Source organism: Dryas octopetala, chromosome 1 (assembly GCF_963921425.1).
Source record: "Dryas octopetala chromosome 1, drDryOcto1.1, whole genome shotgun sequence".
Taxonomy (NCBI): Eukaryota; Viridiplantae; Streptophyta; class Magnoliopsida; order Rosales; family Rosaceae; genus Dryas; species Dryas octopetala.
This window is the reverse complement of record NC_141366.1, coordinates 20,058,167-20,085,908: the sequence shown is the minus strand read 5'-3', so window position 1 is coordinate 20,085,908 and position 27,742 is coordinate 20,058,167. Positions and strand designations below refer to the sequence as shown.

At 38.1% G+C, this 27,742-nt stretch overlaps 3 protein-coding genes across 3 annotated transcripts; 2 read left to right on the top strand and 1 right to left on the bottom strand.

Annotated features, from left to right (window-relative positions):
- The first annotated feature begins 6,013 nt into the window (after positions 1–6,013).
- LOC147298965 (Stress responsive A/B Barrel Domain-containing protein) lies at positions 6,014–6,902 on the top strand. Its single transcript, XM_086228968.1, has 2 exons — positions 6,014–6,179; positions 6,498–6,902. Exons 1-2 carry the CDS (start codon positions 6,031–6,033, stop codon positions 6,697–6,699), a joined length of 351 nt encoding a protein of 116 aa, XP_086085094.1. The 5' UTR covers positions 6,014–6,030; the 3' UTR covers positions 6,700–6,902.
- Positions 6,903–7,693: 791 nt separating this feature from the next.
- LOC147298964 (uncharacterized) lies at positions 7,694–8,871 on the top strand. Its single transcript, XM_086229628.1, has 2 exons — positions 7,694–8,416; positions 8,514–8,871. The coding sequence occupies exons 1-2, from the start codon at positions 7,726–7,728 to the stop codon at positions 8,615–8,617; spliced, it is 795 nt and encodes a 264-aa protein (XP_086085754.1). The 5' UTR covers positions 7,694–7,725; the 3' UTR covers positions 8,618–8,871.
- Positions 8,872–26,019: 17,148 nt separating this feature from the next.
- Positions 26,020–27,188, bottom strand: LOC147298963 (DUF868 family protein (DUF868)). The gene has a single exon (XM_086229073.1). It carries the CDS (start codon positions 26,932–26,934, stop codon positions 26,020–26,022), a length of 915 nt encoding a protein of 304 aa, XP_086085199.1. The 5' UTR covers positions 26,935–27,188.
- Positions 27,189–27,742: the final 554 nt, after the last annotated feature.

The window sequence follows — 27,742 nt, the reverse complement described above, 5'->3', positions numbered from 1 at the left end:
AATTATTAAGACATGTAATTTTGATCCAATAAACAGACAAAAATAGTAATTTCGATAAACATAGTGTTTTAACTTTTTAATCAAATTGTTAAACAGTTTTCGATTTATTGCTAACTTTTTGCAGACATGATCCTTGAATTGAGATTTATAAAATAGACTTTAATCATCGAACTGAAATGCAGAATGAGTCACACGAATGATACATCTCCATCTCTCTCTATACATATATATATATATATATATACAGGGGCGAATCTACAATGGAGTCAATTGGGTCAATTGACCCCATGAACTCTGAAAACTTAGCCTATGCGAACAATCTTGACCCTATGAAACCATGGTTGATGCTTGAAGATGGAGGGGCAAAGACGAGTTGCAGGTGTTTGTGAAAATGCCACAAAGAGAAAAACAGAACTGGAGAAGAAGAAGAAAGGCTGAATCACGTGACAAAGATGTGGGGTTTAGGATTTCACTTGTTAAATGGCCAAAACGGTGGTCTGTTCCCACTACTCTCGTAGCCACTCTCCACCCTCCCACTTCTTCCTCTGACATTTCCTCCCACAAAGCTTGGCTTCACCTTTGGGTAAGTCTCTGTAATTTTTTGTTTTCTATTTCCTTGATATTGATATTTGATCAATAATGTTGCATGTATTTTCTATTTTTATTTTATTTAAGAGTTTACTTAAAAAAAATTCATACAGGGATGTAGAAAACAACTTAATGCAAATATGTGTTCACATTTTTATGGTATGCCCCCTTTAAACATCTTTCTCTTTCTCTATTTTTGAATATAGTTGTGGGTTTTCTTTATGCAAATATTTAGGTGCCTTTTATTTTTCGATCATTTATTCAAATGAATTTGTTAGCTTCATCATTATAATTTTGCTCGGTAAAAAACTTACATATTTTTTCCCATTCACACTTTTTTGCTATGATTTTTTTATTGAATGATAGATGACTTTAAGTAACAGAGCACAACACCTGTAATAATTTATTTTTTTATTCCGTTTTGTTTGTTAATGGCTGCTTGGTTATAATAAATTTTATTTCTTAGTTGAAGTAAGGAATATACTATAATTTTTATTCTATTTTATTGGTTGATGTATTTGTATTTGTTCAAAACAAAGTGAGATAAGACTATGGATTTCGACCTTAATCTTGACCCCATACCAAATCATTCCTGGATCCGCCACTGTATATATATAAAGGCCCCTTCTAATAAGGGATCCTATATATAACACTAAATAAGGAATGGCTTTAGCTACCGTTGGATCTCTTTTAATGAAATCTGACGGTGGATGTTATAACCCAGCAAAATAACCCATAAAACCCATATGATAACACGCTCCCAGCACTTAACCCGTACCCAGCAAAGAGATCCAACGTGACTCCACCATGGGACTAAGCTAGCTCGCGAAGAAGAAGAAGCAGGGAAGCTCACGACGGGGAAGAGAGGCCCGCGACGACTTTCAAGTACCTTCTCAGTTAGGTTTTTTGATTTGTCTTGTTATATTCTTCTTGGGTTGGGGATTTGGGAATTTCAAAAAATCAAGAGATTTGGGGGTTTTTGTTCTTTGTAATCCTATTTTGGTTAGTCTTGTACAATTTATGCTTGCTATTGAAAGGGTTGCTGCATTCTTTAAGTTCTCGAAGAGTTAATATGGTTTCAAACTGATTTATGCTTGCTATTTTTGGGGGTTAGCATTTGGCTAAATTGTCTATGAACTTTAGTCCATATTACCCAATTGTCACTAATTTTTGTTAAAATCGAGACACTTCAGTCCCAATTGCCCAATTGTCACCTCATTCTATGCCACTAATAAAGGTGGACTTTGCTCACATTTCTTGTAGTGCCACTTTCATAAATTAACCAAGTTTTCTCTCCTCTTTTTAAACCTTTGACATTGAATTTTCAGCCCTTTTTTTTTTTGGGGTCTGAAATATACTTTTATAGAGGAAGCACGAAGGCTAAAGGCAAAACATACAGCTTAGTAGCTTACTATGCCTGGAAACAAAGAGATAACCAACAAATAGAAAACCTCAAAAGCAAACAGCCCCATAAAATAGTCATATATTAATGTCCATTTACTATGATAAATCTAGCAATCATCCCTACGAATCAAAGGTCCAAACTTTTTTATTGGTCCAAAAATTGGAATTACTTTGTTTTAATAGTCAATTGGGATGGTTGAGATTCTTGAAATGGCTTCTAAACTCAATTGCAAACAAGCAGTTCATTCCAAGAATCTTAACTGTTTTTTTGGCAATTGGGTTTAGGAGCCATATTTTAATAGATGACTTTAAATCTTTGATGTTTTGGCTGCAATGACGCCAAAGTTTAGAGTTTTTGAGATTAGAAATTTTATGTAATCGATGACATTAAAGATTATCATGACAAACAACGTAGAGATGATCTGTAAACAAAATCCCAAGGAATAATGCATTTGCAGATAATAAGCTTGGATGAGATAAGTCTGCAAATCCTTTCATCATTTGATTTTGAACGATGAAAAAGAAAAAATAGAAGTTAACGTATGAGTTGAAAAAAATTCTTCCGAATTGTAGATGAAGATAAGAGATCATGCTTTTTTTTTTTTTTATTTGATGTTCAAGGAAGGTCAAAATTGTCTTTGTAAATGCTTATGCGGCAATTTCATTTCGTTACGGCACAATTTGGGCACTAAATATTAGGGTATTTTAGCATTTTCTTTTTTAGTTTTTCGTAGATATATGAATATATCCATTAACTTTTTAGGTTCATTGATTTTAACTACTAAATTTCAATAACTTTTTAGTTTAAGTACCAAAATTAAATAGCATTTTAGATTAGGTACTAGTTGAAAAGTCAAACAAATTAATAAAGTAAAAGGTATTAGAATTTACAAATATTACATCACATGCCACTACAATAAAAAAATAAAAATAATATTACATCACAAATATTACATTAATTTATACTATATTGTATTAAAAAAAAAAATCAATTCAGTCACAACTTAACTGTGACTGTCTTGGTAAATTGAAAGAGACAACTTACACCACTATACTATATATTATTTTGAGTAAAAGTATTGTTTTGACCTCTATTTATACTATAATGTAGTATAATTTCTCTAAAAAAATTCAATTAAGTCACAACTTAACTGTGACTGTCTCACAACTTAGATGTGACTGTCGTTCAGTCACAACTAAATTTGAAGTTGTGAGTGTCGTACAGTCACAACTAAATGTGAAGTTGAGACTACATTAGCAAATTTTCAAGATAATATAAAAGTCTCAAGGACAATTTTGTCAAAACATTATAAATTTTAACTAACACTCATCATATGTAGGCCAAAGGATAAAAATATCAAATGGAAAAGGCTCAAATCAAATAGGTCAACATATTTGTGACCTAATCTAAAAAATTACATTTAAATTTGGTTGTTCAATTAAAATATTATATGGTGTTCATGCTATACCAAAAAATTATTAAAATTTAGTATTTAATTCTAATTTTCTATAACTTTTTTTACAATTAAATGAATTACATTTCAGACAAAAAATAATAATTACATACGATAAATTATGAAATTATAGCAATTGTTTTGCACATTCAAATAATCAAATTTGCCAAGTGCAAAATATTATTGAAACCGAAAAGTAATTGGAGCAAATCCTAAGTCTGTAGTTTGTAGTTGTAGACTTGTAGTAGGTTACAGGACCTTATGGTAATGTCAGTGTCGGTGGTGCAGACAGTCTGGAATTTGACCTGCTTTCCCTTTCTGTCCAAATGGAGAATAGTTGTGCTGCTCAAGCAAGCACCTGATTTTCATGATGAATAGACTACCAAACTGTTTAACACTTATTCCACGCACGAGGGGTGCCTTAATTAATTTCCACTTTGGATCTTGGGACACTATATATGTCAATAAAGTTTTCCTAAATAAAAGAAAAGAAAAGAAAAATTTAGCTTGTAAATTTTAATTTTTTTTATCAAATTGTTTATTTTATTTTGTGATATGATGAGGGGGAGATTTGGGACATCTTCTAACGAAATTGAGAAAATATCAGTAGACAAAGAATTAGTTTTTTAAAATTAATTTATCTTGTCATTTCGTACATAATTTTATTTATTTAGCCGGTTGATTACTTATATAGTTTTTTTGTTACATTGAAAATGATTGAACCTTTTCTAGTTCTTAATGCTAACACATTCTCCTTCAACCCATTTTCACCATTTGTGCTAACTTTAATCTTATTGTTTACAAAGTTTTCAATCACACTCAGTCTTTGTCACGTGATTATGTTTATATAACACTTGTATAAAGAAGTTATACTGTAAACAAAATAAAAAAACAAAAAACAAAATTGTGGATATCATGATCATGTGGTGTAAGAAATTGGGGCCGGTGGCTTTACCCATTTTTTACGGCAAGCCAATAGGCCAGATAAGGTGAAAATAGGGATGCAGTGTTTCTCACTTTCTCCCCTGTAAATTTACTGTGGAACTTCTCTATATATTGTTTGTGAAAGTGACATTGATGAAGTGATAAAAATCATGTCCAAGTGTCCAACCACCATGTACCTTAGATGATCAAGAATGATGTCACTTCCCATCAAACTAGCTAGTGAAGAAAAAGTACATTAACATTTTCCTTTCATTTTCTTTTTCTTGATTACATAAGATGAAATCGGACCTTCTCACATGAGCACTCTAGGCGTCAGGATTTTGATCCTAATCTGAATACTATATGACTATATATAATGTTTATTAATTTATATTAAAATGTCTTGTTATAGTGATATATAATGTTCATTTTACATTTTTATGCATGTATAAAATGGGCACCATATATTATGGTATAGGTTTGTATTGTATAAAATGAATATTATATATCACAATATAATATCTTCACCCAAATCTTCATGCGAGAATTTGTGAGATGAACATGAAGCCAAACACAAATCTTCACCCACCATCTCATGCATGTCCTCTGATTTATTTTAATTTATGTCAAGTAGCTAGAGCTCTCAATAAATATTGAAGATGAAATTCATTAGGCTAACCATTCAATGAAAACTTTTCTAGCTAACTTGTAATAAACCTTTCTAACAATTATGTGCTAAAGTATGTCTAAGACTTGGGATAATACTGACTTTTTTCATTTTCCAAAAAGTTATATTTTTAACAATTAATTAAACTTTGGACTGGCACATATACTTTCCATCACGGTTACTGAACCTGGCCCTAGTTAAGATTCCTTAAAGATGAGTATGTGACGTATCATCCATGCATTTGAGTCCAATAATATACTCTGGAGCACATGGCTAGGACATGGAGAAAAGTCCAGCAACAACATCAATTGCATTCTGGACTTCATCAATAAAAAGAAAATGCAATGAATATTTATAAATTAATTAAAGACCCAATTTTTGGTACTGAACCTTGATCACCTGTGTCCCAAATGAGTATTTAAACTATGTTTTTGTATCTAATAAATACTAAATTCAAATTTCATTAGTCAAATTAACACAAATGTACATTCCCATCAGTAATTAAGTATGTTTAGGATTTATAATTTATTAGATGCAAAAACATAATTTAGAGTTTGAGTAACAAATTAGGATATAGATAAAAAATCAGGTACCAAAAATGAAAAAAAAAAAACCCAAGCAATTGATGGAAATTTGAAGGACCCAAAAATGTGCAATTGTGCAAAAAGCAAGGCTAAGAGACAATAGGACTGGACAATTTGACTGTGCGGTGGAGGGCCGAGGTTGCTGACTAGTGGGACTATATCCCCATGAACTTGTATCTTTCCGAATCTGACTTACAGTGTTGCAGAGATGCTGTCCAAGAAAGAGAAGGCCACCAACCCTTTTTTGATTGATTGCCTCCAATGGGGTCATGGGGTGTGTGGCAGTGGACAGATAGGACTGTTGAATTAAGTTGACACGTAAACAATGCATTATGCATATGTATGTATGCATATGTGTGTAATGTGGATACTATTATAAATTGTGGGCTTTGGTCACTCACTTTGCTTCATGGGTACCAGTGCAGTAGTAGAGGCCAATATGGGGGAGTTCAAGCACTTGGTGATAGTTAAGTTCAAGGAAGATGTGGTGGTGGAGGAGATTCTCAAAGGGTTGGAGAAGTTGGTTGCAGAGATTGATGCTATTAAGTCCTTTGAATGGTAAGCCTTTCCTTTGCTGCGTTGCGTGTAATGTTCAGGTCAAAATTCTTAAGTACTTCGATGAGTCATAAACTTTGATCAACTTGTTTAAGCTAGAGTTGAACATCTTACTTTGTATAAAACCAGTTACACTAGGGTAATGTTTTTTTATGTCGTATATAATATGTTATGTTGTGAGACTGTTAATTCGACACTTTATTAAGAAGAGTTCACTTGGTTTGGCACTTTTCACTTGATAGTAGAGTGATGGTAAAGATCTTAGGTTCAAATCTGCTTGTAATGTTACTGATCGGTGTGTGTTTTTTCTTTAATTTTCAGGGGACAGGATGTGGAAAGCCAAGAGATGCTCACACAAGGCTTCACTCATGCCTTCTTAATGACATTCAACAAGAAGGAAGATTACACTGTGTTTCTCGGCCACCCTAAACATGCAGAGTTTTCTGCTACATTTTCAGCAGTTATAGAAAAGATTGTGCTGCTTGATTTCCCATCCACTCTTGTCAAGCCACCACCAGCATGATCCAGAATTAATGGCTTAAAAAAATGCTAAAGTATGTGCCCATGAAAATGGAATATGATCATGTATGTTGCTTGTGTGTGTATCCTGGTTTTTTTCTTATAAAATCATGTGGTACTGTTTAATTATGGAAGTAATTAAGTTAGTGATTTTTAAATGTAATTTCAAAGTTGTGGAAATGTATTATATATGGTTATTTTGCCTTTCATGATGGTTCACGAATGGACAGGTAGCCTAATTTGGGGGATTTGGTTTACCATCAATAATCTAAATATGTCAGCACATTTCAGGGAAAAGATGATATGTAGACGACGTTTATACTTTTTGACTTTGTTGCTTTATGTCGTTGATGGTTCAAGGAAAACAACAACTACTTGCCATGATTAAACGTCCCATGTCAACAATTTTGCCTGCCACAATTGAAAATATTTAAACTTTGAAAAGAAAGTGAAGAAACTAAACAAAAGCAAAAATAAAATTCCAGCTGAAAATTTACTGGTGTGCCATTTTGTATGTAAATCTCAAATACGTGCAGTGGTAAACAGACCACGCGCGGGATATTACTCACAAATGAATGTGGGAAATAATGAAGAGGTTCATTTAGTATTTACTTTCAGGAAGGATAGTGGATATATATACCAAGTTATTTGTGATTGATGATCCATATATCTTTGAGCAAAAAAGCCATGTTTTAACATTACACTAACAGTGACATAACATAGAGCCTCTTATGATCCATCAGAAATCATAAACTATCACCAACATGTACAGTAGTGGGTAAAAAAGGAGATCAGGCAGAATCTAAAGGGTGGAGAAAAGTAGTATTTCCACTGCGCACTGGTAAAGGGGAATAATTGCAACAGGAAATAGATATCCCATGTAAAATGCCAAAAGTCTAAAAAGCCTAAACTTTTCTTCAACAGATTGAAAATAGATTCTTTATTATCATATTCTTCTGATCTGATCTACTTCCTTTTAATTCTATTGGGAAGCAAAATAAACCCAAGTATGCAGTTCGTTTGAAAGAAAATGCAGACATTCAAAAACCTCTGCCTTCTACATCCTTTCCTTCTAGTACTCAATTTCTGGTTGACAACTTCAGTTCCTCAAGATGCTTCAACAAGCATTTGTGACAAACTCAAAATTCAAACACCCTTTTCAAAACCAAATTCAACTGCATTGTTGTCCCCACTAAACCACATGATCATCTGCAAATCTCAGAAGCAATACTATAGCAATAGAACCTCTACCACCAACTACAAATGTAAAACTCTGACCATCTCCCACACTTCTTGTTCTTCTTCACTCCACTATGTCCCTCCTAAATTACAGTCCAACTCACTTTTGCTCCACAACTGCTCAAACAAAAGCCTTCCATCATCACCACCTTTTCATAGTTTCACATGCTTACCTACATGTGGAGCTTCTTCAAATATTCAAGAGCCAGAACTTGGAGGACTTTCTTCATCATCTTCTTGTTTCCTACTTGATGATATCACAAAGATTGACATAGGATTTCATCCAAGAGATCTGAACTGCTCCTGTTACAGCAGGGTCTATAGAAAATATTCAGATGAGAACTATGAAGGATATCATGAGTTGAGGACAAGGATTTCTTTTGACATCCCTGACCATGTACCCAATATCTGCAATGAGTGTGAAAAGCCGAATGGCAATTGTGGTGCTGGGTTGAGGTGCATATGTCACCCAAAACAATGCAGTAAGTCCCTAATTTCATAAAGTCTGAAGATGGATACATTATATTTACCAATTATTTGAAAAATAGTAATATCTGGTGTTTCCAATGGGTTTTGCAGAAAGCAAGGTCATTTCGGAGGGTGGATCCATTAACACTTTGGGAAATGTCTTTGTCTCTTTGCTTTCTCTTGTAGTAGTCATGGTTTTGGCTGTGAATCCATGATGCCAGGAAATCAAGACATTAAATTATTGGTCTCAAAGAGTGCAAACTCCTTTATCTCCTCTTCTTCTTTTCTTTGTAGCTGCTGTTGAAAGAAATTATAGGTCTCAAAGAGTGCAAACTCCTTTAAAGGGCATATTTTAAGTAGTTCTTCCCACTTCTCCTCATCTTTCTTCTCAGCTGTCTAGAATTTTAATTTTCTTGGGACTGCATTGACAAACACTGAGATGCTAAACTTGTTAAACTTTGCCATCATTGAAGCTTTGCAACAACAGATTACTAGAATCTTGTTTTTTTTTTTTTTTTTCCATAATCTCAATTTCCAACTCACTTTTAATGTGACAAATATCAAATGGGATGTACAATTGCTAGCAGGATTCATTTGTGCCATACCAATGGCTATGTTGTTGCCAATTGAATGTTTTTGGTTAAGCTTTGCACACTGTCAATTGCTTATTAATGACTATTCTTATTATATTTCTACCAAAAATGAAAAGTACCAAATGCAATAAGATCTATGTCAATTAGACATAAAAAGGGGCTTCATATTAATATAACAAATAGGTTATAAAACAAAAAACTAAAATTAACTTCTATAAAACCAAAAGTCATATTAGTAACTACCCGTTTGGGATTGCGGTGAAGGACCCAAAAGCTGCTGTGGATGACAATTCTCAATCACCTACAGCAGTTTTGGTGTTTGGTAAAAAAATAAAAAACTGCTTTTCCCCACAATTCTCAACTCCTCACAACAAAAACAGAAAGTAGGTTTCTAGGTGCTTTTGAAAGCTGCAGTGACTCACAGCAACAATGAATATTTTATTTTACCCATAATACCCTCATTGATTTCTATGATATTTTATTGTTTATTTTAAATTAAAAAATATGTCCATTGTTAATTATATTTTATATTGTAATAATTAATTATGATATTTTATTTATAGGATTAAAATTATAATATACCTAAAAAAATAATAGACATACTTATTTAATAATGTTGTTCTTAGAAAAATTAATGCTAATAAAATTTGTAGTCAAAAATTTCAAAAACAAGTAAAAAACATATTATTTTTACCAAACAAATAAGTGGAATGCACTTTCAGCATCATGTCCATTTTAGTAATTATAAACAATCATAGTATTTTTATATTAACATTTACCAAACACTTTGATACTGTTTTCTGCACTCACAACACTTTTGAAAACATAGTTTACCAAACACTCAACTGCTTTATTTTACAGCTGACTTTACTTCACAGCTGTTTTACTTCACAGCTATTTTTTCTTACAGCAATACCAAACTGGCCCTAAGTACCCATATGCCTAAACCCACTATTTATATTCCTTCAAAATACCCAACCCCCAATACCCTAACCACCCAGACCCAACCACTTTGGTCTCAACCACTCCACAGCTTCTTCACCCTTCTAAGTCAACACCACAAGGAGAGGTTATGGATTTAGACACCATCATCTTTTTGGGGGTGAGTGGAAGAATTTGCTCGGTCTACTAAACTACCTACGTGGCTGAGTTAAATATGATTAAGAACCTAGTTGGGTGGGCTCAACTCAGGAACCCATGATGTGGGCTCAACTGGTGAAACCATGAGGTGGGCTCAACTCGTGAACCCAAAGGTTGTTTAAATTTTGTGCAATGGCAAGCTTTTGGGATTTTGATCCCCTTAAATATAATAAAAAAATATTTACAATGTTAAAAATTACGCGAATTATATAAGAAATTAGAGTTTTGAGTATTACAATTTTAGCCTCAATGTAGACATTGAATTTTGCCACTCGTTTTGCAATTTTTTCAACAATAATACTTCATTATATCACTTGATGCCCAAGTGAAAGAGAACGGGGCTAATACAGTGACAAATTTGCATATGCATTTGTATTTTTAATTAATTTTGGAGTTGCATCGGTAGTTTTTAATGCATTTTAAGATAATTTTTTAGTTTTCATTTTAACCAGCTAAGGTAAAAAAAATCCTTAAATTATAATTATGAGAGAGATAATTAAAAACAAAAACCCACGCACCTACCCAACCCAGCAGCCCCACCCCTTCGCCTTCTCAGGCGCATCCAGCATCCATATATATGATTTCTCATTAATTACCACATCATCTGGTAAAAAGATGTGATGTATTTTACTCTATCTTAATTCTTAAGATATGTGAAAGAAGTCAAAATGTGGAATGCATCACAATAGCTGCTGCATTCTAAGTGAGTTATTCTAGTCACAAGAACAAACACCATTAATGGGTAGAGGTTTAAAAATTAAAGTGGTATTCATTGTGCTGCATAGCCTCCCTTAAGTACTATGTTGAACTTTTTGAATAACTTTTTTTTTTTGTTTAAGGGGTGTGGGGTCTTCCAAGCTGTTGATGCTAAAAAAATGGTAGAGCAGTCAACGTCGAGTCGAACCACGTAGGCCCGTTGACCCACCACTGAGCGGATGACACGTCGAAGTGGGGCAGGAACGGATAGCTGGGTCCGACTGGTGAGTAATGAGAGAGAATGATATCCAAAGCACCCTGCGCAAGTACACAAAAGTGAGCGGGAAGGGCACCGGTGTGGTGCCGGCCAAAGCTCCTCCGACGCTCAAGTCAGTGTTCAGAGAGATCTGAGAGCAGAGTGAGTGAATAGTGTAATAATGATTTCAGTTGTCCTTTTGTGACAAGAAGGTACCTCTTTTATAGTACCTTTGGAAGAGTGTCAACCAATCCGGTGATGACACGTATCCCTTGTGAGGACTTGCACTGTAGGAGCGCCACGTGTCACCGGTCTCGAGGATCCGAGTGAGTTGACACGGGTCGGGGCCTAGGAGGCTGAAGCTTAGGAGGCCGGAGCCTATGGGGCCGGAGCCTATGGGGCCGGAGCTTAGGAGGCCGGAGCCTATGGGGCCGGAGCCTAGAAGGTCAAGGCCTAGGAGGCCGGAGCCTAGCGGGGGCGTAGCTTTTGGGTCTAGGCCCAAACGACATGATGTTAAGCCTTGTGTGACTTGTCGTTATGCCCAGATGATTAATCATACGAACAGAAGTCCCCCAAGTTTCCGAGCAAAAGATACTTCTTGGTTGGGAACTTTGTACACAAAAGAGTCCGAGCAGAACGACAAGTAACCACACACTTGTTCCTGCTTAAGCTACTGTCTAGAAGTTCCCCAAGTTCCTTAGCAAGAAAAGCTGTACTGCAGGAAAGCTTGGGGGTTACATATGAAAGACTTCCCTTTTTTTTTTTTTTTTTTCTTTTTTTGAATTTCTGATCACCCTGTGTTCCGAGCAGTAGACGCTTCGTGTAATCCCAGTGAATCTCGTCCGATTTCAATGGTGGGATGTCGCCCTTTGTAAATGAGAATCTTGCATGAAATGGTAGAGCCCAAATATAAAGATTTCCACACCCTCATCTCTCCCCTCCTCTCCCTTTTTTTTTGTACTATGTCAGGAGAGAGAAAGCTGCCCTTTTTTTTTTTTTTTTTTTTTTTTTTGAATCTCTATAACCAAACAGTGCTGCACCCGTTTTTGTTATGTTTGTTTTTTTTTATATAGCCAACAGGGGTGCTGGGAAAGGGGCAGTGCAGAAAAGGGAAGCTCGGGTCGGGGGGGGGGAGCAACTCGGGTCGGAGGAACCGGGGTGGTGCTCGGGTCGGCGACGAGGAGCATTGGGTGCCGGACTTGCTCGGGTCGGAGGGAGTTGCTGACCGGACCGGGCGCAGAGCAGGGGCTTGGATCGGATTGGGCTCGGGCCGAATTTTCTGCGCGGGGCGGAGGCTGGCAGCAGAGGAGCTGCTCGGAGGTGCTGCGCAGGGCTGGCGGCTCCGCTTGGATCGGCGCGGAGTGCTGCGCAGAGGGCTTGGTGGCTCGGGCCGGATCGGAGCGCGAGCTGCTCTTCTCGGGTCGGCGCGGGTTGGAGGGAGAGCTGCGCCCGTCGGAGGCTTTGCTCGGGTGGGTGATGGAGTGCTCGGGTCGGGCTTGTGTGCGCGGGCTGGGCTCGGTGCTGCAGTGGAGGCGCGGTGCAGGGGCTCGAGTGGAAGTGGGCGGATCGGCGCGGGCTGCTGGGCGGAGCTGCTGCGTGCTCGGGTCGGAGTGCTGCGTGCTCGGAAGCTGTGCAGGTCGGGCCGGATTTGTGGGCTGCTCGGCTCGAAAATAGTGGGCGCAGGCCGGATTTGAGCGTGGGCTCGGGTGCGCGGCTGCTCGGGTAGGAGGGGCTGCTCGGAGGGCGCGGATTGAGCGGGTCAAAAAATTGAAGCTTGTTTTGAGCACTTGAGGTAGATACTTTGAAATTCCTCCTAGCCCTTTGTTTGTGAAATTTGTTGCCTTGGAAAAATTTGGAATTGTGAATTTGTGGAAAATGTGAGTAGGAGCAGGTGGAGGTGCAAGTGGGTATGAGCCTTACCGAGCACTGGGTAGGCAACATGCCTTCATTTTGGACTTTGTAATTTATTGGGTATTGTTGTGTTTTTTGCCAGGTACATAGGAAACAAGATGAGTGGGTCGGAACCCGTCTGAGCTGTTGAAGCCGCGGAAGACTGGTAAGGCATGGGTTGTCATGGCTCTTCCCCTTGAATTGATTTTTTGAATATTGGCTTTGATAAATGGTTGGTGGCTGAGCATGTGAAAAGTGATAGGGTGAATGTTGTAAATTTGGGGGTGGAAGAGCACATATGAGGGGTGGGAAACCAGTAGCGATCTTGATATGTCCATGGTGTTGTCTTGGTATTCCGAGTACTTCCCATCTTGATTTTTGTTGTTTTTTTTTTTTTTTTTTTTGATGGGCAGGTGTGCGGGGCGGAAGCCTGGGTTCGGGCCGGGGCTGGTGGTGCACTAGGCGGAAGCTCGGAGAGAGCTGGCGTCAGGGGCGCGGAAACCTGGGTGGGTGCGTGGCGAGGAAGCCTGAGTGGGTGCGCGGGGCGGAAGCCTGGGCTCGGGCCGGGGCTGGCGGTGTACGGGGCGAAAGCTCGGAGGAAGCTGGTGTCAGCAGCGCGGAAGCCTGGGTGGGTGCGCGGCGCGGAAGCCTGGGTGGTGAGCAGGGCGGAAGCCTGGGCTCGAGCCGGGGCAGGAAGCCTAATCAATGCATTGCAGGCCGAGCTACTGCAGGCCAGGAAGGAGGCAGACCAGGCTAGGCAAGAGTTGGAGCAGTGCGAGGAGGAGCTGAGCCAAGCCAAGCAGGTGGTCTGTTAGGGGCTGGCAGTAATGATGGACATGCCAATGTTCCAGAGGGAGGTACCCAGGGGGAAGAGCCCGAGGATGGAGCATCCACAGGTGGGGAGCATGACATGGGAGAGGATCCCAAATAAATGTTTGAAGCAAACATGGCCCGGGGGCAGGGGTGGGCGGACCATCGCCCTATTTTTGTTTGAGTTATATGGCGGGTCGGATGTAGCCCGTACCAAATTACAAACTCTTTTGATTATTCCCTTTGTACTTTATGATATTTGGATGATTTGGAGGGTGTCCAACCCGTTATGGGGTAGGATGCCCTTCTTTTGAATACATGGTATTGCAGAATGTTATCGAATGCATGGTACTTAGTTTCCCTTGGATGCATGAAATTGATTTTTCTCTGAATGCATGGTACTTAGTTTCCCTTGAATGCATGAGATTGATTTTCCCTTGAATGCATGGTACTTAAGTTCCCTTGAATGCATGTGCCACAGCCGCGCCCTGAATGCATGGTACTTAGCTTCCCTTGAATGCATGGGCGGATATGGGCAGGGTCGGATGTCTGATGGCCCGGGGGTCCATACAGCCAATTAAGACTTTGAGAAAAAATGAAGAAAAAAGTGTCCGTGGTAGGACTTCCGTGAATGCATGGTACTTAGTTTCCCTTGAATGCATTTGCCATAGCCGCGCCCTGAATGCATGGTACTTGGCTTCCCTTAAATGCATGGGGCGGGTATGGGTAGGGTCGGATGCCTGATGGCCCGGGGGTCCATACAGCCAATTAACACTTTGAATAAAAATGAAGAAAAATGTGTCCATGGTAGGACTCTCATTTACTAAAGCGATAACATAGATGAAATTGAAAAAAGTCCCCGGGGGGTACAATATGTGTCTACTTGTAAAAGTAGCGGAGGTGCTCGGCGCGCCAAGGGTGGCCGAGTTCCTTGCCGGTTGTGGCGCGGAGCCTGTATGTGCCTGGACGGACGACCTCAATGATTTTGTAGGGCGTCGGGGGTAGGGCAGGTGTTGGAGACACAAACAGCCATAGAGGGCTTGACCTCTTTTTTCTTCTTGATTGAAGTTATATAGCAGGACCTGGCTGACACTTGATTGCCTTTGACTACCCCCGTTCCACATGGGGTCGGGAACTTGATCAAAAGTAAGTGAGTGGAGATCATAACCCTCAATTGGTTAAGGGCCGGTCGTCCCAGGATGACGTTATAAGCTGTGGGGCAGTCGACCACCAAAAACTGAGTAGTTGTGGTAGCGGACGAAGGATACCTCCCGAGGGTGAGGGGAAGGTAGATCCCACCAAGAGGGGTGACCATGTCGCCCGAAAAGCTGAGCAAAGGAGCGATCGACCGGTCAAGCCTCTCCTGGTCGATTCCAAGAGCGGTGAAGGCTGGAGCGAAGAGGATGTTAACGGAGCTACCACAGTCGACAAGGATCCGAGCCACATCAAAATTAGCTATGGTGGCTTCGATGACCAAGGGGTCATCGTGTGGGAAAATCAAATCACGTTCCTCTTCCTCAGCAAAGGAAATGGGTGACCACCCGAGCTTAGGAGTCTTTTTTCCACGGTGGAAGTCTACAGCCATAACGCCGGAGCATTGCTGAGCACTTCGGGCGTATTCCTTCCTAGCCCTGTTGGAGTTGCCAGCAAGGGTCGGGCCCCCACAGATGGTATTGACCCGCCCCCGTCGTTGTCCTTCGGTCTTGGCCTTCTCGGTGGCCTCCTTGTCTATAAAACCATCCAACTTTCCTTCCTGTACCAAAGTTTCTATTGCCTCCTTAAAAGCTCTGCATGCTTCGGTGTCATGCCCATGGTCGTCATGGTAAAGGCAAAAGAAATTCTTGTGAGCCCGGTATCGTGTTTGTGGTGGGCGGGGTGGGAGCTTAGGAAGTATGTCCTTGATCTGGGGATACAACTCTGTATAAGTAACAGTGAGAATTGTATAGACTTTGAACCTGGAGGCATAGGATGTCTGATAGGTTTCCTCCCTTCGTTGTCCTCCACCTCTACCATCACCAAATTGTTTCTTGGTGAACTTATTGAACTCTTTCCCGGACCCCCCATGCTGGTTACCCGAGTAGGGCTTGGGCTGGGGTGGCACTATGATGGCCTGGTCGGTACTTGGGCGATCCATGGTAGGCGGCTTCTTCCCATATGTTTTGAATTCGGCCGTGGCATAGGCAATGGCCTCGTGCATGAGTTCCTTGTAGGTGCGCGGATTGCGGCGGTTGATTTCAAACAGGAAGTCCCCCTCTAGGAGACCACCCTTGAAAGCAGCGAAGGCTACCTTCTCATCACAATCGCGACACCGAGATCGTTCCAGCTGAAATCGAGTGATGTATTCCCGGAGGGATTCCCTGCTGCCCTGTCGGACTCGAGTCAGGTCATCCGTGGTGTAGATTCTATCGGTCTGGATGATATATTGGCCTAGGAAGAGCTCTCGGAGCTCGTTGAAGCAATCAACCGAGCTCGGAAGAAGTTGGTAGAACCAGTCCCTTGCACTGCCAGAGAGGGTGGAAGGGAAGATTCGACACTTCGTAATGTCATCAGCACCTTTAGATTCCAGAGCGGATCTGAAACTCATGAGGTGGTCATATGGGTCTTCCTTCCCTGTGTATGGAGTGATTTTGGGAGGTCGGACGTCGCCAACCGGAGGAGTGGATAGGATGCGAGCTGTGAAAGGTCCAGGCAGCTCCCTTGTGTCTAAAGATGGGTGCCCACCACGACTTCCCTCCTCCACTCTCCTCAGGCGTTCGCTGATGTCCATGAGGAGTTGTTGGAGTTGGTCTGGTGGAAGGGATCCGCTGTTACCGGAGTCAGCGACTTGCTCACTTGTGAAAGTGTCATCTTCTGCGCGGCGCCCAGCCGAGAAAACCTGCTCTTCTCCCCGTCGTCGCTTGGGACGAGGAGCCTGCTCTTCCTCCAAGTCATGGGGACGCGGATTGGATTCGTCCTGGTTTGTCCGCTGCTCTTCTGGCCGAGAGCGGTTGTCATCGAGCAGATGACGACAGTCTCGATAAATGTGGAACTCCTCAGAGCGGGTAGGATGCTCGCCAGATCGAGCCCGGCTGACCGGGTGGATAAGTCTCTTTTGGAAACCTGGGGGCGGATGGCTACCTTGCCCTACATCCAATTGGCGGGGAACATTTTGGTCCCTTCGGGGGGGATCCCTCATCTCACCACTCCGGAGAGTGGTGTGTTCGTCCCTGTCATGGGGGTTCCTCCTCTCACCACTCCGGGGAGTGGTATGTCCTTCCCTGTCGCGAAGGAGTCGCTCATAAAGCTGCATTGCACCTTTTTGGAGGTCGAGCTGCTCCTGGGTTCGTTGGAGCTGAGCCTCCAATCGCTGGATGTACTCCTCCTGATTAGATTCGGCAGTCTTCTTACCTCGCTTGTCAACCAGCGGGGTGTTGTCGACTTGATCGAGGATAGGACCTCCGTCAGACATTGTGAGGGTCGGTAGCTCGGAAGCTAGGGAGCTCGGAAGCTAGGGAGCTCGGAAGCTCGGGAGCTCGGAAGCTCGGAAGGTTTTTTTTTTTGCACCTCAACTGAGGGTAGAGAATTCAATGGGGAAAAGTTGTAACTTTCCCACAGACGGCGCCAAACTGTTGATGCTAAAAAAATGGTAGAGCAGTCAACGTCGAGTCGAACCACGTAGGCCCGTTGACCCACCACTGAGCGGATGACACGTCGAAGTGGGGCAGGAACGGATAGCTGGGTCCGACTGGTGAGTAATGAGAGAGAATGATATCCAAAGCACCCTGCGCAAGTACACAAAAGTGAGCGGGAAGGGCACCGGTGTGGTGCCGGCCAAAGCTCCTCCGACGCTCAAGTCAGTGTTCAGAGAGATCTGAGAGCAGAGTGAGTGAATAGTGTAATAATGATTTCAGTTGTCCTTTTGTGACAAGAAGGTACCTCTTTTATAGTACCTTTGGAAGAGTGTCAACCAATCCGGTGATGACACGTATCCCTTGTGAGGACTTGCACTGTAGGAGCGCCACGTGTCACCGGTCTCGAGGATCCGAGTGAGTTGACACGGGTCGGGGCCTAGGAGGCTGGAGCTTAGGAGGCCGGAGCCTATGGGGCCGGAGCCTATGGGGCCGGAGCTTAGGAGGCCGGAGCCTATGGGGCCGGAGCCTAGAAGGTCAAGGCCTAGGAGGCCGGAGCCTAGCGGGGGCGTAGCTTTTGGGTCTAGGCCCAAACGACATGATGTTAAGCCTTGTGTGACTTGTCGTTATGCCCAGATGATTAATCATACGAACACAAGCGATCATTAAAAGGGGTTGGAAAGTGTTGAGACTCTTGATCGAGAGGGTGGTTAAAGGTAGACCCAGATGTTTTTACCTACATTAAAGTTGTTTAATTTAATTTATGCACATAGCTAAGAAATGAGTCAGTCACAAGGCAAGACGCATGCAAGAGAAATTATGATGGTTCTTTGAAGATAATGTGATCCTCAAGAGAAAACTTTGGCTTCCAAGGACCTCTGAGAAAAAGGTCTCCCTAGCTGGATTGTGTTTCAATGGATTCAAAAATTAGAAAAGTAGCTGTATGGTATTAGAATTTGCACTATAAAATTTTCCCAATAAGGAATGCAACCGAGAAGTGGCCTGAAGTTTCTGATGAGATGCTCCACAAAAGCTAGTAATCACAACTCTTATCTTTTCTTTAATAGATGTTATCCCCCTAATTCTTTTTTTTTTTTTTTAGCTTAACATTTAAAGATTAATTGCCGGATATCAGTTTTGAGATTCTAAAGTTCGAGGCGAATCATAAAAAAAAAAAAACATTATTAATCATTTATGTACATTTACATCATTTTTTAATAAGCAGTCACAAAAATAATCATAATATATATGAAATTTATAAAATTTGTGAACCCTCAATATTTAAGGACCTAAAATAATTATCTCATTTATCTACCCTCAAGATCAGCTTTGATTAATTAAAAATTTATTTTATCATTTAAAGTTCAAAACTTACACATAAATACGTTACCAAAAAATCTGCCTAAATAACAATTGTAAATCACAATCCACTAGCACTAAGTCACTAACAAATAGTTTTATCCCAACATTTCGCGGTCGGCACATTTTATTATCTTCCTACAACATCGCCGGCCATAAAGCCAGCAGTCAGCTCTTGTCTCCTCATAATTTGAGGAGCTCAGAGTGCTAATCTGAAAGTCAGGGTCGCCTCTATAAATTGAAGTCTCTAGAACAAAAATAAACATATAGAAGTTGATGTATTGGGCAAAAATTATAAGAGAATTGAGGTTCATTTCAATTTTATTACAATAAATTAAACTAAAACTAAAAAAATGACTTGCAATGTTAGAGATCATTTTAAATTAAGGATCAATAGTTTATTTTAAAGATAAAAAATATGAATTCTGAAGTGAAATTTATTTCAATAAACTGGCTCACCATGTGAAAAAAAAAATATATATCTACAGTTTCTCTCATGTCGACACATGGACTGCATTATCATTTCTTGTCTCTCTTTTTAAATTTTTGAACTAAACTATTGAATAAAAACTGTAATTAAAACTGTAGTTCAAGTTCAATAGATACCAAAATAGTTCACAAAATTGAACTATTTAACAACTACTCTGAATGCTCTAATAGGACTTCTACATATATGTTCGAATTTAATATACATAATGTCAATTGATTATCTATATTTTTTTTTATTGAGATTATCTATGTTATTAAATTTCATTATTTTTATATATAAATGCAACTTCCTTTGTTTGATGAAACATTCGTTCTTCCAAAATTGTTCATAATTAATAAAAATATTATGTAGAAGAAATTTTCCTTAAAATGAATAAATTCGTAAAATAAGAAACAACCACATGAAGTAGAATCTGAACCAACTTCAGTTAAGAAAAATTAAATATTAAAATTAAGAAGAAAAAAAAAGAGCAAATTACAATTTAGTATCTCAACTTTGAAAACTTGCAAAAAAGTATCTCAACTTTCATTTTGTATCAAAATAGTACCTCCATTAGTTTTTCTGTCAAATAAACTGTTATCTGCTGACGTGGTAGGGGTATTTTCGTCTTTTTCTCTAAATTTTAAAAATAATAATATTTTTTAAAAATTTTTAATACAAATTTTTTTAAAAATAATTAAAATTTAAAAATAAAAAAATTTTGGGGAAAATGTAGGGATGGGCGCTGTGCGGTTCAGCTCGGTTCACCCCCAAAACTGTGCGCTGCACTGGACGTTCCTATACGGTGTGGTTCGGTGCTAAAAATCGGAAATGAAGAAAAAAAACCAAACCAAACTAAACCATTCAAAGTGCGGTGCAGTTCGATTTGGTTCTCCACTACGGTTCTGAGTTTAATGAGTTATTATTCATATTGGCATTTTTGGAGAGATTGAGATTTCGTTTGGGGTTTGGGCAAATTTGGGTTATAAGTTAAAACTATATATAAAATTATATATAGCTATTATAGAGTAATGAGTATAGTATATATATAACTATATACTACTATAGTATATACTAGTATACTACTATAATTATATATTACTTATATAGTTATATATAACTAACTATACTAAGTTTATATATAACTCTATATGTATAAAACATTATTATATAGATTATAGACTATAGAGTATATAGAAATAGAATACTAATTTTATTATGGCTTTTTTACCCAAATAGCACCTGAACTATAGGGGGTGTGCTCAAATACCACCCAAACTTTTTTTCTTGCCAATTTACCACCTGAAATTATTAATATGTGCTAATTTGCCACCTAACATCTATTTTTCTGTTAAATCATCAAAAAATTTCCCAAACTTCCCATTTTGCCCTTGAATACAATAAAAAATATTATTATTTTAAAAACTTTTTTTAAAATATAATTAGAAAAAAAATTAAAAACTAAAAGAAAAAATGGAAATACCCTTTTTTTTTAGGGGGTTTAATTAGATTTTTTTTTAATATTTAAAATGCTTTTTTTATATAAATGACGAAAATACCCTTGAAATAAACAGAAAATTTAACTAAAATGACGGTAGGTGGTAAATTGGCCAATATGTGAAAGTTCAGGTGGTAAATTGGCAAGAAAAAAAGTTTGGGTGGTATTTGAGTAAAAAAGCCTTTTATTATTTAAGATATAACTAAAATTATATACTAAAACATTATTATATATATATAATATTAAACTCATAGGATTATATAAAATATATTTTAGGGTAAAAAAAAATGTATAAAATGTGTATAAAAATGTATAAAATGTGTACAAAAATGTATAAAATGTGCATAAAAATTACACGGTTTGGTTTGGGTAAAATGAGCATGAAACCGGAATCGGAACCATCCATATACGGTTTGGTTCGGTTTTCTCTTATTGTGTTGACTTTTTGGTCAACTCGGTGTTTTTTCGGTTGGTTTGGTTCGGTGCGCTGGTTATTATGCCCACCCCTAGGGAAATGGGCAGGGGGATGGTCGGGGGTTTGGGTAAGGGGTGAGGGGGCTGGGTTGGGGTTGGGGTTGGGTAAGGGGGAGTGAGGGGGGAGGGGGGAGGATGGGTGGGGGCGAGCTGGGATGGCTGGGGGAGGGCTGGGTGGGGGCGGGAAGGGAAGGGGATGGGATGAAGCTGGGTGGGGGCAGGGCGGGGAGGGGAGGGGAGAGGCTGGGGCTGGGGGGTGCGACGGGACTGGGGTGGGGGTTGGCTGGGGAGGGGAGGGGCTGGCTGGGGAGAGGAGGGGAGGGGAAGGGAGAGGCTGGGTAGGGGCGGGGAGGGTGGTTTTGCGTGGGTATGGGTGGGGAAGGAGAAAGGGAAATGTTATTTTTATTTTATGAAATTTTTTTATTTTAATTATTTTAAAATTTTGGGGAAAAAGACGAAAATGCCTCTGTCACATCAGCATATAATGGTTTATTTGACAGAAAAACTAGTAGAGATACTATTTTGACACAAAATGAAAGTTGAGATACTTTTTTGCAAGTTTTCAAAATTGAGGTATTAAATTGAAACATGTAAAGTTGAGATACTAAATTGTAATTTGCTAAAAAAAAAACCTCATAAGCCAAGTACGTACAATTAGAATGTGTTCTTGAGCCATTTAACTTCATATGGAAAAAAAAAATTTTTAATTAACAAAAAAAACATTCAATAAGAAGTTGTTCACCAACCAAATCTCTGTCTAAGAAGACAATAAACAAAAATAAAGGAAAGTAGCATATAATGCATATGATTTTTTTTTGAAATACAGATGAATTTTAATAAACGTTCATCCCAAAAGAAATTCATGTTCTTTATATAATATCAATGTTGATCTATTTAAAAAATTTATAAAAAATATCAATATTAATCAACCTTCATGACTCATCATCATTCAACTTTCTGTTCATTTCCAATTTTCCATTCATCATTCAATAAAAAAATATTAATATAAGTACATCTTATTTGTAAAAAAAAAAAAAACGTAAATAAATAAATCAAACCTCTACTATAAATATAAATTAAAAATAAATTTACATATACAAAATAAGAAAAGTCGCTTGAAGAGCGCGTGCTGCATGACTGCTGAGAGATCAGTGCTTCTTATCCTTTGAGTTACAAAATCAATAAATTCAATTTTTTAACATATCTTTTCAATATATACATTACTGGGACATGCATGGCTCATGCCCGTTTTGCAACAAGTGTGAGGTTATCTCAAAAGATCTTCATCGCAAGTTCGCAACTGAAGAAGATATTCCATTCATTTTTTTCCAGTCAAATTCCTTACGGTTGATAATCACTTGTTGAGCCACACATATTAATTGCACCAATTAGCATTGTCTCACATTAATTATCTCCTATATAAAAATTTATTTCAAAAGGCATGTATCAATGCAATTGTAACAGATTCTCTGCTTGTTTTTACTTAATTTTTAATCATAGCCGTGTATTAATTATTAAAGAATATAAAATAAATGGTAAAATAAATTTGTAGCATTTTTAATGTGAATAAAATTTACATAAATTCTTAAATATTATGATTAAAACAAGAAAAACCAAGCTAAACAATCGATGCAAATGTTTTCTATTTGATATATGGTTCAATTCAGATATATAGTCAAAATAATGTAAGGAGACAAGCAAAGAATTTACATGAAAAAGTGAGTGGAATTGAAACCAAAAAGAAAAAGTGAGTGGATCAATTAGGAATTAAATAAGAATAATAATAAATAAAAAAGTGCCATATTTGTACAAGCTAATATTCAAAAATTGGTAGTGAAAGTTAATGCATGGTATTTTTTTTTGCCAAAATATATTTCATTACACAAAAAAAACACCAAGTACAAAGGAAATCAAACCCGACAATAGAAAAGCAAAACAACTACAACTAATTATAGCTATACAAAGAAGAGTTAATTAGACTTAAGTCTTTTAGAAAAACAGTTTTTAGATGAAGACCGAAAATATTTTAAAATTTGTAAGAAAATTCTTTTAATTCATTACAAAGTCATTTTAATTTATAAGAAAATCCTTTTTAATTCATAATAAAGTCATTCCCCGATTTGAAGGATATTTCTCCTCCTAGGATGTAGAATGAGTTTTGTAGAGGCTGTATGTTAGGTTTTAATTCTGGGCTTCTAGGGCCCAAAATTCTGAAGTTAAAACCTAACATAAAGCCGTTATAGAAGAAAAATAAAAGAACTTGATTAAAAACCCTAAATCACTACTAGTCTTAGTTTAAGAAAAACTCATAAAATTGATTGAACTCTAAATCTCCTTACAAAGAATCCTATATCCAAGCTAATTTAAAGAGAGTCCATCAGAAACAAGAACTCCAGCAATGAAAGATGGTGGGTGAGAAACCCATTCCCGAGGACACATCTTCCTTCGAGCTAGTTTTGAGATTGAATATGCAACCCCATTAGCTTTCCTATTAACCTTTGACCATAATACATGGTATTTAATGATACAATAATAGTCATAATACAAAGTACTTTGGTTTTTTAGAGGGTCGTGGGTGGGTATGCCCGTGCCATACTAAATGACCCAACATTAAACTTACTTCAGCTGTAAATTTATGTACGACTGTTTGAGAATGAGATGCTCCATGAATAGCACAGTAGTGTCCTTTATCATGAGGATTGAGGGACTAGAATGCACAATCTCAATTCGTCAGAGCATAATTTGGCATGATCAGAATTAATGAAAACCAGCACCCACTCAACCACTCTCCTCACCAACACTACACCTACATGTACACATTCATTTATATATCCACCCTTTATGAGCTACCTAGGCAGCCTGGCTGAAATTAATTTCCTGAAGAATGCTACTATCTTTTCTCTGTTACGCAGTGTAATTGTATAATCAAAATTTTTTATTTTCTATCTCATCATTTAAAGATTATTTAAGTGTTATCAATAAATATACGATTAATCTAGCTAGCTATTACCAAAAATACTTATTTAAGTTAGAAAACTAAACAATTTTGGATTCAATTAATTTTCTTACAGAGTTGATTTTTAACAAGTAATTTTTAAAAATAAATAGCTTCAATTATGAAATGATACTGCGGAATAAACGGGGAAGAAAGAATGTAGAAAGGGAAGGTTACTACCATTTTTTCATATTGTATTAATTGTATAGTACTTGAGTCCTTTTAAGTTAAATATACAGAGAATGCATGGCCGTGTGGCCTTGTGTTCTAAGCAAGGGGTCTTTTGTGGTGCTATATATGGGAAGCCATGAAATGATTGGATTCTTCTTGTCGACCAGACAATGGTTTTAAGACAAATGGGACCATAGACTTGTACTAGCAGTGGGTCTGAGATGAAGGGACACCACCCAGGCTTAACAGTTTTGGCCCTAGCCTTAGTTTACTAGCCAATTCAAAATTGACTAGTCATTCTTATATAATTGTTTTTAGTTGGGATCTTTTGTGCACTTGTTGGCAAAACTGACCTATATAGGGTTTGTTTTAACTTTTAAACCCTATTTTGGTATTTGCCTTTTCAAGTTTCAGTTACTTGAACAAATTATCCCAAAGACTTTTGGCTTTGTAGTTTTGCTATCTCTTAGCTTCTTAAGTAATTAAATTGATATTGTTGTATTTGACAAAAAAAAAAGATATGGTTGTTTTTTTTTGGCCAGGAATTGGATTACTTATGTAATGGGTGATATTGTTGTTGGACAATCATAGAAAACCGAAAAGAAAACCAAAATCTGTCCTTGAACTGTTTAATCTGTTGCCAAACTCAATTTTCACAATCACAAGCTACACCAAGTCAAGCCTTGAAAAAATTATTAAGTGTATCCGATACACCGTCATGTGATATAATTAATTCAACATACGGTATATTTATATTAGTAGAGTATAATATTAACATTTACCTATATTATAATCCATTAAATTGATTATACCATATAACGGTGTATCGGTCACATAAAATAATTTCTTCGAGCCTTTAAATAGATCAATTTTTCGGCTTGTTAACAAGGGTGAATGAGTTGGCATTCTTGGAACAAAGGACGTGTACAAGTTCTCCTGACAAGTCAAGCCCAAGGTATGCCACCAATATGGGGGAAAAATAATATATAAATATAAAATATTAGACAAATCATTCAGTCTGTTTTTTAATTATAAAAAATGGAAAAAATTAGAAGAGAAATTTTCTGTAATTTTGTTTGGAAATAAACAATAAGAGAAAGCATTAATCTTCCATATTCCTATGAAGGGAATAAATCATCTGTTTTCCATGTTGATTGAAAATACTTGTCAAATAGTGCTGATCATTAATGACTAATGAGGGATTTTTCAACTTTATTTGATTCTTCTATGGCTCAAAAGTGATTATCAGTGACACTCAAAATCCCCAATTGCCCTTTCAGTGCAGATCTCCATTGATATCTCTTGGGTGTCTTTTTCTTTGCCTTTTGAACTTTTTTGAACCTTATACAGTGACCCCTATATCACATAATTGATATACTAGCACTATGCAATATGATATCCTAATTTGCAAATTAAGATTCAATACCATTTGTTTCACAGAGAGAGAGGGAGAGAGAGAGACCAAAACCTGTCAAATTTATCAACCTACACTTCGATCAAATTTCTGAAACATTACCTTATTTCTTTTCTTATAAATGATCAAAATGAATTAGTATCTATTCCTCTATGAAATGGGAGAAAAAGAACTAATAATAACAATAAAGCATAAATATCAAAGAGAATTATGATTAAAAAAAAAATTCAATGACTAAGTTTCATTATAAGCTCTTACAGGCATAGATCAACAAGGAGAATTCAACACTGTCCTGCTCTTTCTGCATCAACTTCTCTTCCAACCACAGCCTGCTATCCATCCCACTTCTTGTTCTGAACATGAACACTGCAAACCTTGAAGAAGGGTTGTCAAAGAACCAGTCATGAACATCCCACATCAGATCAACCAGCAAACCATCAACAAAAATGGTCTGATTCCCTCTGAAATTCCACTGCAGCCTCTTCACTCTAATCACTGTCTTCTTATCAATGCAAACTGACAAAACTGGATGCTTCAGGCTCTCATTTTCTCCACTGCATCTGATCAAAATGTCATGTGAAATCCCTGTGTCACTGAATTGGGCTTTGGTGGAGTAAAGGGCATTGCCTGAACAATGCTCTTGTCTTGAAATGAGAGAGGTCTTAGCAATTGGGGAAGTGCTGGTTTTGAACTTCTTGGTCACAGCTTCTTCAGCCATGTCACCAAGAACTAGGCCTATTTCTGAGTCAACCATGACCAGGATGTAGAACCCATCAACAGGTTCAGGGCCAAAAGCATCATACTTGGCTTTGGAGAGATCCCAAATGATTTCCACCTTCGAATTATCGGATTCGAGGAACTTGGTGCCCTTCTTCTTCCGGAATAGGCGCGAATTCATGTTCAGCTTGAAGGAGGTTGAGGGGTCATCACCAACTTTGATGCTCAGGCCTTGTGCATAGTGGTTCTTGCACCAAGTGACTGTGACCAAGAACTGCTTTTTGGTGGAAGACAGAGTGATTTTGTAGAGGCATGTGACTGCATTTTGGACTGAAGGAGTAGTTGAACTTGCAGAGACACAAGCAATGTTTTTTTGGCTGGAACATGAAGGGTGAGACACATTTACTGCATTTTCTCCAAAACATGACACTTTGTCTCTCATTGTAAAGAGCAATTGTGATATGATCAAGAAACAAAAACACCAGCAGGCACTGCTTTTGACACAGAGAGAGAGAGAGAGAGAGAGAGAGAGAGGGAGGGATCTGGGGGTCTGGACTCTGGAGAAATGGATCTGTCTGGTTAATTGGACTCTTTATATTGAGTAAATGGGAACTTGAGAGAGGGTGATAATGAGAAGGAAGGTAAGGAAAGCCAGGTTCCAAACAGGGGCTATATGAATTTATTAATATTATATGATTCTCTCTCTCTCTCTCTCTCTCTCTCTCTCTCTCTCTCTCTCTCTCTCTCTCTCTCTCTCTCTCTCTCTCTCTCTCATACACACACACACACAATCTCTCACCTTAAAATCCGCATCTAATGAGAAAGGAAAGAAGTAGAAGATTGAGACAGAAACCTTCAAGCTTGCCTTCTTTATCTCCTTTGCCAGTTCATATGACACATAAAAAAATCAAAAGAAAAAAAAAAAAAAAGGCTTAGCAAAGAAAGTTGGACCTGGTTCTGATAAGTGATACCATCACTATTTGTCACAGGATCATGGCTGCTTTTAATTCCCTTGCATTGGGTTTGTGAATTAATATAAGATGTGGGCAAAGGCAAAAGACAGGTATGTGCTACTTTTCACCATTCTCTAATTTATAGATTAATTAGTTTTTCAATTGTGAAAATATAGATAAATGCTTTACAACTAGAGCCATGAAAATTGTCATCTAGTTAAAAGGTATAGACAACTAGGCAATCAGTCAGTCTTACAAACTTTAAATAAAATGTTATCGGGTCATTAATATATATTA